This window comes from Dendrobates tinctorius, unplaced genomic scaffold (genome assembly GCF_039654945.1).
Source record: "Dendrobates tinctorius isolate UK_male_01 unplaced genomic scaffold, ASM3965494v1 ptg000367l, whole genome shotgun sequence".
NCBI classification, from domain to species: domain Eukaryota; kingdom Metazoa; phylum Chordata; class Amphibia; order Anura; family Dendrobatidae; genus Dendrobates; species Dendrobates tinctorius.
Genome location: NW_027362033.1, coordinates 4202759 through 4215384, shown reverse-complemented (window position 1 = coordinate 4215384; position 12626 = coordinate 4202759). Strand labels below are relative to the sequence as shown.

Genomic DNA, 12626 nt, shown 5'->3' with positions numbered 1-12626 from the left:
TAGTAAGGCACATGACTTCTGTAATTCATTGTTTCATCATTAGCTGCTGGCTCCTCATTGAAGCACACGCTGACAATGATTGCTGCAGGCATGAAGACCCCCATGTTCCCGTATATATTTCTGCTCATTATTTGGGCAGCTGGAGGTGAGAACCACATGTCGTATGTAGCCCTTTCTGTATAAGACATATAGGTCAGGTGAAATATTTCTGTGCCTTCTGAGTGTGAGCTCACTGGACAAGCCTCCAGTTCCCACCATTGTCATATGTGGTTGTTAGTCTGCTGCTATATTATCTGCCTGAGGTTTTAGGTATTCATGGGGAAGACTGTGGTTTCACTTTTTGTTTCTTAATTGCTATGACATGACATTTAATTAAATGATGTGATAACACATATCAATGCTCATTATGCGTTCATCCAAAGGATAACGATATATACAAACATAGCATTGTACATTATGGTGTGTCCATATCTACTGAACATGGGTGAGGTCCATTGAATATGGATATGATATATGAAACCTCTATGTTACAAGTGACTCGCTTTTAAGAGCAAAATATTTTTTTCTGTAAAGATTTTTTTGTCTCTAAGATGAGGATAAGTTTATATGTCAGGGAACTGCCATGGGGTCTGTTACTACCCCTGTTACTCTAATCTCCCCAATATTATACAAATAGTTTTTAGTATGATGACATACTGTATTTAGAGTGTCTTAGGTTATAATCTCACCCTGGTCATGAATTTCTTCTCCTTGTTTCTCTTTACATTCATTGTTTTTTTCCCATATATACTATATTATAGTCCACACCCTTTACTGCCGTATAATGTGCAGAACAGCACATCATGATAGATAGTTATATTAATATGCATTATGTGACGTACGGAGGTTTTCTATAGATATCATTGTACAATGTTTTAGATAAGCTTTATTTTTTAAGGTTAAAAGAAAAAATGTGATGTGACTCTCTGCTTGCTGTACAGAGCGCTCTCTGAATGAGGCCACAATTTTGTCCTATATAAATGATTTCTCATTACACTTTATAGAATATTCACAAATTTTAGATATATTGTAGGTGAAGATGAAAAAATAAGGAAAAGTATATTTTTGTGTTTTTAACATGTGCTATGTATCATCACAACATTGTCAGAATTACTTGGATGCACAGATGTGTCATTTACCAAGTGTTCTCCTCAATTGGGAAACAACAGGTTTATAAAAAGTGGGTCCTAAAGGGGGTCACAAAAAGTAATAAATTAGAAAGTGAAAACAGTCAGTAAGGAGGGTGTGCTACCTGAGGCATGATCTCGCTTTCTGTCATCATTTATGGGAAATGACATCACTGATATTAGAGCTTTCCTATACATTACGTAATAAGGGGCTTTTTCAATTCGTATTCAAACAGAATCTCAGATCAAATCATCTTTCATCATCCCCTGCAGACTGTTTTCAGAATGATGCCCCCCTCGTTCCTGCCAATATTTGTATTTATTGCTTTTGCTACTTATGGTGAGTACTGCTTGCTTTATAGAGTCGTGTATGTATATGACACTGCTTGTACGTATATATCAGATGCTTGATTACTGTGGTCACTGAGGCTGCGCTCGCTGAGTAACTAGTTATGAGTTCATTCTGCTGCAATAATTTACCTAATGGATTTTCCGTCCCAGTGGTGAAACATAATCAAAGGGGTACAATGGTAGTTTTAATTTCAATTTATTAAATAGGTGTCATGACCTTTACTGTGTAAAATATAATCACACTGCATTACTGAGATCATAAGGTCTTGCACAGAATATCATATAGGTTTCTATGTTGTTGTGTGTCAATGGCTTCTGTACATGAGTTGTGTTGGGTCCCAGCGGTATCTGTGTGCTATAAATGTAACCTCTGTACAGTATATTTGACTTATCATAAGTGTAAAAGACACTTTCCTATTAGTCATGAGCGAGTGTGCTCGTTGCCTGTTTGTTAGGAAATCCCCACATGTATTCAGGCTGTCTAGCAGCCGCAAATCATGCAGCTGAGGGGGACTAAAACTTAATTCATGATCATGCCCAAGATACTCGGAGAACACCCAAGCATGCTAGGAAAACTCGAGTAACAAGCACACTTGCTCATCAAAATTTCCTATGTAACATGAAAGTTAGTTTTTATACTAGGGGACTGCCATGGGGACCACTACCACCTCAACTTAATATGAACAAATCATTTATATAATAATGACTTTGGTGAATGAGGATAGTCATGCGGCAGTTATAGTGCTTGCCATTTTAAGATTGCCTTGGCTTCAGATCTCTTTCCTTTATGTTTCTTTATATTTTGTGCCTTTATGTAACAAAGCTATATGATTATTAAATCAACAATGTAACATTACAGTCATTGTGTATATATTTTAGTGAACGTTGCAACTTGTCATGTTGAACCTCAGCCTCCTTCTGATTTTTAAATGTTCATGTTTCATGTATTGAATCAATAAGTAATTAAATTTGCAGTAAATTGTGTTTTTTTATAATGCAGCAATATTCCTTAGCTTGGTAGTCTCATCCAATTATTAGGGCAACTGCGGTATCTAGGCGCCAAGTTACAGATGGTATTATTATCTATCATCCCATTCTCTACTGCTAGGTACAGCGCCGTATAATAAGGAGGTGCTATGTAAATAAAATAGTGACGTATTAGGAGAATGGAGGCATTCCACAGCTATTGTAGTACAATAAGTCTCAGCAAGGTCATTCTCCTGCACTCACAGTCTCGTCACTCACCTTCGTAGTCTATCCAGAAACCTTGTCCCACCTTGAATCTCACCGGTCAGTGACTGCTTGAATATTTATAAATACCAAACCCAATCTATCCTATCATTGTCCTGATTGGCTGCGTACAATGCCAGTCTGATCAGCTCTTGAGTTCTGGTTCTGTGCTTCTGGTGGAGTCCTCCTTCTCTCCATTAGTCGTGCTTCTGTCATAGATCTGGTTCTGCTTATGATGGAGTTCTATTTCTTTCTGTTGGCTCTGCTGTTGCTCTGGTTCTGTCGAAGCTCTGGTTATCTCCACTGGTTCAGGTGGAACTCTTGTTCTATCCAGTTGTGTTTAAGTCCTGTATGCTTCTGATGGAGCTCTGGTTTTGCCATTGGTTCTGGTGGTGCTCTTTTTTTAGTTCAGTTTTCTTTTGATGGAGCTCTGGTTCTGTCTGTTGGTTCTCATGAGCTCTGTTTTAGTCTATACACTCTACTTATTGCAGAGGTCTAGTTTTGTCCTTTGCTTATGGTGAAGTTCTGGTCTCTGTCCATTGCTTTTGTTGGGTTTTTTGTTCTCAGAGCTGTTTTTCTGTCCATTTGTTCTGTTGGAGTTTTGGTTCTGTGCATTGGTTCTGGGGAACCCTATTTTAGTCCAGTATGCTTCTGGTGGACCTCTTGTTCTGTCCTTTGATTCTGTTGGAGCTCTGTTTCTGTGCATTTGTTCTGGTGAAGTTCTGGTTAAGACCATTGGTTATGTTGGAGCATTGGTTCTGTCCATCGGTTCTGATGGTGCTCTATTTAAGTTCAGTATGCTTCTGGTGGAGCTCTAGTTCTGTCCATTGTTTCTGTTGGGGCTCTGGTTCTGTCCATAGGTTCTCCTGAAGCTTTGGTTCTGTCCATTTCTTCTGTGTGAGCTCTGGTTCTGTCAATTGGTTATGTGTGTGTGTGAGAGCACTGATTCTGTCTATTGGTTCTGTTGATGCTCTGGTTCTGTCCATTGGTTCTGTTGGAGCTTTGGTTCTGTCCATTGGTTCTGCTGAAGCTCTGTTTATGTCCATTGGTTCTGTATGAGCTCTGGTTCTGTCCATTGGTTCTGTGTGAGCTCTTGTTCTGTTGGAGCTTTGGTTCTGTCCATTGGTTCTGCTGAAGCTCTGTTTATGTCCATTGGTTCTGTATGAGCTCTGGTTCTGTCCATTGGTTCTGTGTGAGCTCTTGTTCTGTCCATTGGTTCTGTTGGAGCTTTGGTTCTGTCCATTGGTTCTGCTGAAGCTCTGTTTATGTCCATTGGTTCTGTGCGAGCTCTGGTTCTGTCCATTGGTTCTGTATGAGCTCTGGTTCTGTCCATTGGTTCTGTGTGAGCTCTTGTTCTGTTGGAGCTTTGGTTCTGTCCATTGGTTCTGCTGAAGCTCTGTTTATGTCCATTGGTTCTGTATGAGCTCTGGTTCTGTCCATTGGTTCTGTTGGTGCTCTTGTTCTGTCCATTGGTTCTGTTGGAGCTTTGGTTCTGTCCATTGGTTCTGCTGAAGCTCTGTTTATGTCCATTGGTTCTGTGCGAGCTCTTGTTCTGCCCATAGGTTCTGTGTCAGCTCTTGTTCTGCCCATAGGTTCTGTGCGAGCTCTTGTTCTGCCCATTGGTTCTGTGCGAGCTCTTGTTCTGCCCATAGGTTCTGTGTCAGCTCTTGTTCTGCCCATAGGTTCTGTGCGAGCTCTTGTTCTGCCCATAGGTTCTGTGTCAGCTCTTGTTCTGCCCATAGGTTCTGTGCGAGCTCTGGTTCTGTCCATTGGTTTGGTTGGAGCTCTTCTGTCCACGATCATCACTTGGTGCCTGGTCCATGAAGCTGTGTCCTCTGTATTGTGGAAAGTCCCGGACTTACCGTCTTATATACCGGACGTCCCTCCCCTGAATGTAATAGAGAAACAATGCAGAAATGAAAGTCGCTGTCAATATTCTATGACTCAAAGTCAAAGTGAAACGTAGATTCCTCTTCCCACCCAAATATTCAGAAACTGCAACCCCCAGATATTTCATCACTGGTATCCTGACACCCTGTACCCTGATAAAGAGCAGCAGACGCATACTGTACTAAGCTTCAGAGCTGCAATCACTATTTTGCTGGTACATCACTCATTGCAAAGAAATGGGACATGTAATAAAGCCCAAACAAATCGAGTATATTAAGCCCCAAATTATTTTATGAAATATACAAATTCATTTACACACATGAATATATCTGTATATTAGAGCCCGTGCTGCTATATCATGCAGGGCTTCTGGTTTACAGCCTCTTAGTAACACCATATAGGGGGGCTGCCCAGTGCCAACTAGAATGCATCCCGTGTGAACAGAGGCCACAGTTTACAGAACCATTTGGGCCCAACTGCATCCTGAAAAAATATACAGTGCACGAAAAGCATATCAATATATGTAAGGTATTGGTTGATATGATGACCGTAATACGGAAGCTGGTAAACCGCGTCAAAGTTCCTTACACTTGTCAGTCCTACTCTAACATGAAAACCTCAGAAAGAGGAAAAAATCCTCCAAAAAAAATTAAGAGAAATATATGTTTTCGTGCACTGTATATTTTTTCAGGGTGCAGTTGGGCCCAAATGGTTCTGCACACTTGTGGCCTCTGTTCACACGGGATGCATTCTAGTTGGCGCTGGGCAGCCCCCCTATATGGTGTTACTAAGAGGCTGTGTACCAGAAGCCCTGCATTCCCTGTGTGAACACTGCCACATGCGGATTATTTCTTCTGCACTGGTGGACACACGGTCAATCCCTGATTGTAGGCTGGCTGTTTCATTTGGTATTTCTGCACCTGTGCAGCTGCCATTTTACTTGGGTCCGCTGCGCCCTGTATTAGTGCAGATGCATTTAGGCCTGTCTGGTTTTCTCTGGAGTATCTATTCCAGGCGCCTCTCATTCTTGTAGCTGTAGCCTCTTGTTACTCTGGTTTGGGTTCTGTTTTGCTTTCCTAATGTGGCGCCCCTGAGGCTCAGTCGCCACAGAGGTACTGCACCTTCTCCTAAGGTGTAGTGCCCCACCATCCTGGTAAGTTGGGATCTCCTTTCCACACTCACAACACCTGCATCCCACACACAGGGTAGTTCAGCACTGATCACATTGCAGCTCATGCTTAGAGGGTAGCAGAGCACCTCTGGTGATTCCTTGCTTCGTAACACGAGATGTGCTGGGAGGTGGGTGGAGTTGAGATTCATATAAAAGAATGGGAAAGTTTAGAAATGGAGTTCAGTCCCTGAGAGGGGTCGGTCCCTTAGGGGGGCCGTCTGACAGAAGGTCAGTCTGGGGTGAGTCCCAGAGGAGTGAGAAGGACCGTCAGTCAGGAGAGCCTGAGGACGGCTCCGAGGAGAGAAGGAGTGCTGCAGCTGCCTCAGTGACCTGAGCCAGCTGGCACGGGAAAGAGAAGAGAGGGAGAACGTAGAACTGCAACCTAAGCTTCCATAAGAGAGAGAAGGAACAGCGCGGAACGAAGGAGAAGGAGAACAGAGAGGAGGATTGGATTGGATAGGAACCCTGCCTATAGGTTCTCAGCGCAAGGCCGGGCCCGGTCCCCGAGGTTGTATGGACACTTATGGTTCTGCAGCAGACACCAGTGGAGTAGTTGGCTGTAAATGCATTACTCCCATCCAAGACTTGGGACACAACAGCAAACTGATAGAGAGCCGGGATCCAGGAGCATCCCCGAGCAGGCTACAGCTGTCTGTCATACAAGTAGAGTTGTTAGGAAGATCTGACAGGAGGAACTTTAGAGAACTACGGTACTGGAGTTCTTCACACTAAAAGGCGCAATAGAGGAGTCGTTCAGGAAAGGCACATGTTGGCGGAGTGTTGGAGAGAAGTCTGACTTGCCCCGGAGGTTGATTGAGTCTCTACCCCGGAGGACACGGCTCGGAGGCAGGCACCAGTGTGCACCACGAACTGTGAGTAAAGCTTTGAAACTGCAAGCTCTGGTGTCCTCCGTTTATTCATCACTAACACCTTCAGCACCGCTACATCTGGGTACCAGAATCCACACCGTCCTGCACCTATCCTCATCCATAGCGCCTACACTGCCCTGGGACTACAGCTCCACCTGTGGGGAGCTACACCATCTTTGCTGCATCACACCATCCGTCACATTAGATCTGCAAGCAGCGTTGGCTTAACATCTTACTTGCCAAACACCACGGGTGGCGTCACGAACTTTCCATATAAACTACATTACAAATATCATCCGCCATTGATATTGGGTGCCCAGGGCCACGGACCGGGTCACCGCTGCTGTGACACATCTCCCCCTGACACCGGCCCGTACCGAGTACCCCACAGCCCTGGGAGGGCGACCCAATTTTGGCGTCACGAACAGGATGACGAGACCCGAAGCCATCGGGTTCTGTGTGCCTGAAATTTGTTGGACTTTGACTTTTCCAAAATGTGTAGAAGACCTGATTTGATAGACTGTAAAATGGAAATTAGAAATGGCCGCTGGCGCAAAGAAGAAGGGCGTGAAGAGATGGGAGGTCCTAGGAAAAGACTGCGAAGAGTCGTTGGCCTCCCCTGCCTGAATTACTATGTGACAGCTACATGGCCCACCCCCGAGGGGTTCGTATACTGGCTTGGTATGGAGGCGCTGGAAGAAGACGCCGCCCCCGGAAGGAGGGGCAGGAGAAGCCAGAGGCGGGAAAGGGGCCGAGGCAGGAAAAACGCCAGAACGCCATGATGGAAAAAGAAGAGAAGTCAGAAGAACAGGGGGAAGAGAGGCCACTTGCTCCCAGGCCGCCCCTGCGGAGGCTGCGACCGCTGATTCATCCCCAGCAGCGGCCGCCGCCGCCTCACAACCGATATTGCCATTGGGTGAGCCCCATCCGGAGGAGATATATGTTGGCGCTAGAGCAGAATGGAGGCCCGGGACAACGTCCCCGCCTGGACCGGGCGCGGTTGTGCCAACCTCCACCAACGACTCCGGCCGAGACTACCCTGAGCCCAGCTCGGACCCAACTGCGGTCCATTCCATCCGTTACTCCGGGAGTTGCAGCTGCAGCCATCTATCACCAGGCACCGGAGACGGATCCGCGGCTGGGAACGCCAGGTACGACTACTGCCCTGGGGCTGACCCTAGTTTTGGGAGTGGAACCCACGGATAGGAATGGCCCAATTGACCTCCGCCGACAACCCCCCGACTGCAGTGCCATTAGCTGAGGTCCCGATGGACACCAAGGAGTCAGATTCTGAGGAACCAGAGACAGTACCAGCTGAGTCACCAGCGGCAGCAGAAGTACCTGCAAGTATTTCACGTGGTGGCGGTTCACCAGCTTCCAGAACCCCAGGAGGGGGTTCAGCACTAAAACTCTCGTTACCCAGGAGGGTTTGTTTGCACCAGTTGTGCCATTTTCTATTTTTTATTATGTTTTTGTTTTTCTGTTAGCACTTTTGTTGTCCTGTTGATTGGCAGCGTTCTTCAATATTGAACTAGCGATCATGAACTTGGAGTGATCCAAAAACTTTACTTGTAAATAGTTGCGCCTCTTTAGGTGCCCTTTCTTGGTTTTACATAAGAGACACTTTACGAAGATGTTTTTGCATGGACACTTTTCGAAGATGATGTCGACCTCAAAGGACACTGCAAGAGATCCCGGCTGGGAGTGGTGTCCGGCACTTACAAGAATAACTGTTGAATTTTACCGTAAAGTATTTGATAATGTGTTTTATAAGAAAATAGCACCTGAAAAATAGCTTTTATAAAAGAATTAGGATGTGAATAAAGAATTGAAAGTAGACAGGTGACGGACCAGGTATTTGCGGTCAGCGTCTTGCGTCTAAGGAAAGAAAAGAGATAGAAAGAGATAAAGAGAAAGAAAAGAAAGAAGAGTGTGTTACAGAGAATAGCACTTTGAATTGAGAATTGCACTTAGAATTTAAAATTTTAGATAGAATTGTTTGTAACGTTAAAGAAGAGTACCTCCTATACTAGGAAGATTAGTATAAGAAAAGTTTAGCAGACCTCTGTACTCCTGTAAAGTGTTTCCTTAGTTGCAGCTTTTTCTTACATGTTAGGAGTTTTGTAACTTTGTTCTTTTCATGTCTTTTTCAGGAAATGCTACTATAAGGTCACATCAGATGTATAGAGCCACTGGATCTTCCGTGACTTTCCCACCAGTAAAAATCACTAAAGAAATCGTATATGATCTCAGAAAACTCAGCCACATTCTTATAGTGACTTATCACGGCAGCGAGAATGTCCGACCACCATATACCCATCGTGTCCACTTCTCCTCCAGAACTGGGGAAATTGAGATGAGAAACCTGACAGAAGGTGACAACGGAACGTATGAGCAAGTGGTGAACATGAAGGTGGTGGCCGTCATCCATCTCCATGTGATCGGTGAGTCCGGTAGACTAACTCTTCATCTCCCAGCATTACCTCATAGGATGTAACACATAACCCCAAACCAATGTGACCTGCCCTAGGTAAAGTGAGGACCGTCTGCTGTGGACGGCGTGTGGTGGTTGTGCGTGTGACGTTTATGTGTGGACATTGGTTGGTTGATTCCATTTGTTGCGTTTTAATATTAATCCCCTTTATCTTTGTACAGATGAAGGTGATGACTTTGGGTTTATTTGACTGAAAGATTGTGATACGAAATTCATCGAGACAGTGGGACAATTATACGCAACCAGTTTGGCAATTGCTAAACCAAGGAGCGGAGTCTAAAGAACCCTTCACCAGTCTAGGTATCGAATTTCCTGGTTGGACCCCCAGATCCCAGCCTCAGTGTGTGCACGTGTACATAACATTAGGCCCAGGCTTGGATACAGGATGTGGATACAGAGGTATGGATAGTCCCGGTCAGTACTGGGAAGGCAGGCTATGGTGGGTGAAAGTACCCAGGATGACAAGTCATAGACAAAACTAGGACAACATAGTGAGAACATTGAGGTATCAGAAATGGATCCAAAGAGACAAAGACATGACTGGAACGTTGGGACCACAGTCAGGATGAGCAGTCAGAATAGCACTATAGAGGCTTTGGTAGGGTCTGGAGGATGATGTCCATACCGAGGAGACATCATTGGGATCTGCCGGTTCTTACAATGACCGGACGATGCTGCTGCTTCCTTCCTCTATAACACAGATAAGGAGGGAAGAGCAGCACCGTGGAGTGTGGACCAGCAAAGCAGCCAGTGAGGACAGACATCAGGTCACATATGGAGGAGCTCCTATACAGAGGCTCCTCTATAAGGCGAGTTGAAGGCTGGAGGATCGTCTTCTCACCATACCGCTCTGTCTTCTTACAGAACCAGTGAATGAGCCGACCCTGCGGAAGGTGAATGACACAATACATGGGGCTCAATGTCACGTCCTCCTGGAGTGCAGCGTCCAGGGATCAAGGCCACTCAATGTGACATTACTAAAAGATGGAGGAGAAATCACTGAGAACATCACCACCATTGACCACTCCAAATTCTTGTCTGTAGACTTCTGGGATCCTGGTTTTCGTGGGTCATACACTTGTAAATCATCGAACCACTTAGGTGACAAGACTTCTGCAGAGATTACAGTACCGGCTCCCGGTATGCCATTATATGTCCAGCATTGGGATCCTTCTCGTGTGCAGGACTTGATGGTTTTTCTATATTTTACTGTTTGAGTGAATGCAGAGAAAACTGTCAGTAGTGAAGTGAATGACGAGGTTGTGCTTATAAATGGTGCCAGGTCTCATCACAAGGACATGGTTCCCGGTCTCTGTGGTTCATTGTGGAGAGCGGTGACCACTTGGTGGTAGTAATTCATAATCCATGATGTCTGATTATCTTCTAGACAAAATATGTAAGAAAGCATCATCGGATCTTGACAACTGGAGCATTATCATCTTCATCTTCATTGTTGCAGTCATCACCATCATCGTTCTAGGTCTTGTCCTCGGTAACACGAAATGTAAGTGCTGTGCACCTTTCCTTCAGGATGGGTAAATGTGATGTGGCTCCAGCATAGATCTGTATACAGGACCACTCACTGTCCCTGGGTGGTGGACTCTCAGTCAGTGGTGGGAATCTTGATCCCCTCCATCCGTAGAAGTTTCTTATTCCCAGAATGTTGGGATTACGAACAAGTGACCAGATCTGCTGCAGCTCCATATGTCAGGACGGCAGGACATGTTCTTGTGTTCTGTGAGAGCTGCGCACGTCTTGGTGGTGGTATTTGTACATAGTGGTGAAGACATCATCTTGTGGTGGAGTAGGTTGCCCTTCTCTTCTACATCTGCTACAGCCAGCAGCCGATATCTGAATCCAGACACTGTGTTCACCAGCAAAGCTAGAAATCGATAGGCTCCCTATTTTCTAGTTCTCCAGGTGACAGAGAGCCGGGCACTTGGGGCCTCACTTTGCCTCTAGTCTAGTGACATCAACAAGACACATTCACTTCCCTGAATCCAAAAAGGTTTGAGTGGCGACCACAAAGATGAAGCCATGATCTGCGAGATTTTTAGGACTAACATAGACCTGAGGTGTTGGGTTCTCCACTAAAGACCACCGTGCAATGGTCTCAGATGCAGCAAAAAGCAAATTTCTAACCACAAAGTAGGTGTTCCCATTGATCTGAGGATCCGACAGTTCTTCAGTACAATATCAGATGGCGCAGCTATCATTTTTGTGATACACGAGATATTGGGGTACAGTAGTGGCTCCATGCACCTCAACAGAAGCTCCTTTATGGCTACATACAATACTGATCCCCAATACATTCTGACAAGGGGTGGATCATGGCCAGGCAGCCTTCGCAGTTGGTGTATGTTATTTTATGAGCACATTAGGGAAATGTTGAGAAGAAGCTGAGAAATGGACCGGTCCACTGCCCCGTCTGTATAATGGACGTAGGTCCATCATCTCATTGACCCTTATGTAAGACAATAAGATCAAACTTTCCTTCTTGTTTTTCCAGGTCGAACAAGTAGAGGAAGTAAGTCCGGCCATGATTCTGGAGAGTCTGGAGATGTGATACCAGAAGATGCATCGGAGTCTGGGCTTCCGCTACTTAATACAACTACTGCTGGAGATGGAAGCAGAAGAACGTCGCCCTGTGATGTTTGTACCAATGATGAGAGAGGACCGGGAGAAGACGAGAACCATGACAGTTTAGTGGAGCCGCCTCCCGAAGAAGATTCACCAAGCCGCCCGGACCCAGGTCAATGTGGCCCAGAAGGGGCATTCACTATGGATCCAGAGCTGAGCAGAGCCTCTTCTGACCAGGAAGCGGTCAGCTGAAGCTCTATAGATACCTGAGCGCGATCACATTATATGATTATAGTCCACGGCCGCGGTGACCAGGGCTGGAGGCCTGAGACGCCCAACAGTCTTGTATCAGAAGACATGGGGGGAGAGAGAACGTTCCTTCTCTTTAACTCCTCACCTTCCACAATCCATGACTGGTTTCTTTTTCCGTCGGCAGCCTTATGAGGGCTCGATTGTAGCAGGACGGGCCGTAGATTTGTCCCATTCAGTTTACTATAAAATGTACTGAAAAATGGAAAAAGTCTGACTGGAAAAAATAATATGTCTGTATTGTTTGGGGGGTTTTACCTTTACAACATTCACTGGTGACATCTTGTGGTCGCTTTGCTCGGTGTCTTAGTTCGGTTATGGTGATTCAAGGTTTATGTTCTTTTTTTTTCTTGAGCTACTTTAAAAAAATGTAAAAAAATGTAACCAAAATGTAAAAAAAGTCGAATAGAAAGGAAAAAATGTATTATACTTTATAGGAACGGTCCTAAAACAAAAAAACTCTTTACCTGCATCGTGATTATATTTTTAACACTGTACATTAATAAAATGTTTTTATCGCAGTCGGTCCTTTACTCGGGGTTTGTGATTTTTTTCTGTGGTGAGTT

At 45.0% G+C, this 12626-nt stretch overlaps 1 protein-coding gene across 3 annotated transcripts; it reads left to right on the top strand.

Annotated features, from left to right (window-relative positions):
• Positions 1-12593, top strand: LOC141075707 (uncharacterized). Of its 3 annotated transcripts, none has more exons than XM_073562844.1 (5): positions 1-145; positions 8831-9121; positions 10036-10311; positions 10559-10675; positions 11681-12593. In XM_073562844.1, the coding sequence occupies exons 1-5, from the start codon at positions 76-78 to the stop codon at positions 12001-12003; spliced, it is 1077 nt and encodes a 358-aa protein (XP_073418945.1). In that variant the 5' UTR covers positions 1-75; the 3' UTR covers positions 12004-12593. The 3 variants fall into 3 exon arrangements, with proteins under 3 accessions (XP_073418945.1, XP_073418947.1, XP_073418946.1); XM_073562845.1 differs by lacking the exon at positions 1-145 and adding an exon at positions 2709-2807; XM_073562846.1 differs by lacking the exon at positions 10036-10311.
• The last annotated feature ends 33 nt before the right edge of the window (positions 12594-12626 follow it).

Excerpts from the sequence above, each read along its gene's own strand:
- LOC141075707 (XM_073562844.1), top strand. The coding sequence starts at position 76 with ATGATTGCTGCAGGCATGAAGACCCCCATGTTCCCGTATATATTTCTG. Across the intron at positions 146-8,830 it reads CATTATTTGGGCAGCTGGAG|GAAATGCTACTATAAGGTCA; the intron begins GTGAGAACCACA and ends TGTCTTTTTCAG. Across the intron at positions 10,676-11,680 it reads TGTCCTCGGTAACACGAAAT|GTCGAACAAGTAGAGGAAGT; the intron begins GTAAGTGCTGTG and ends TTGTTTTTCCAG.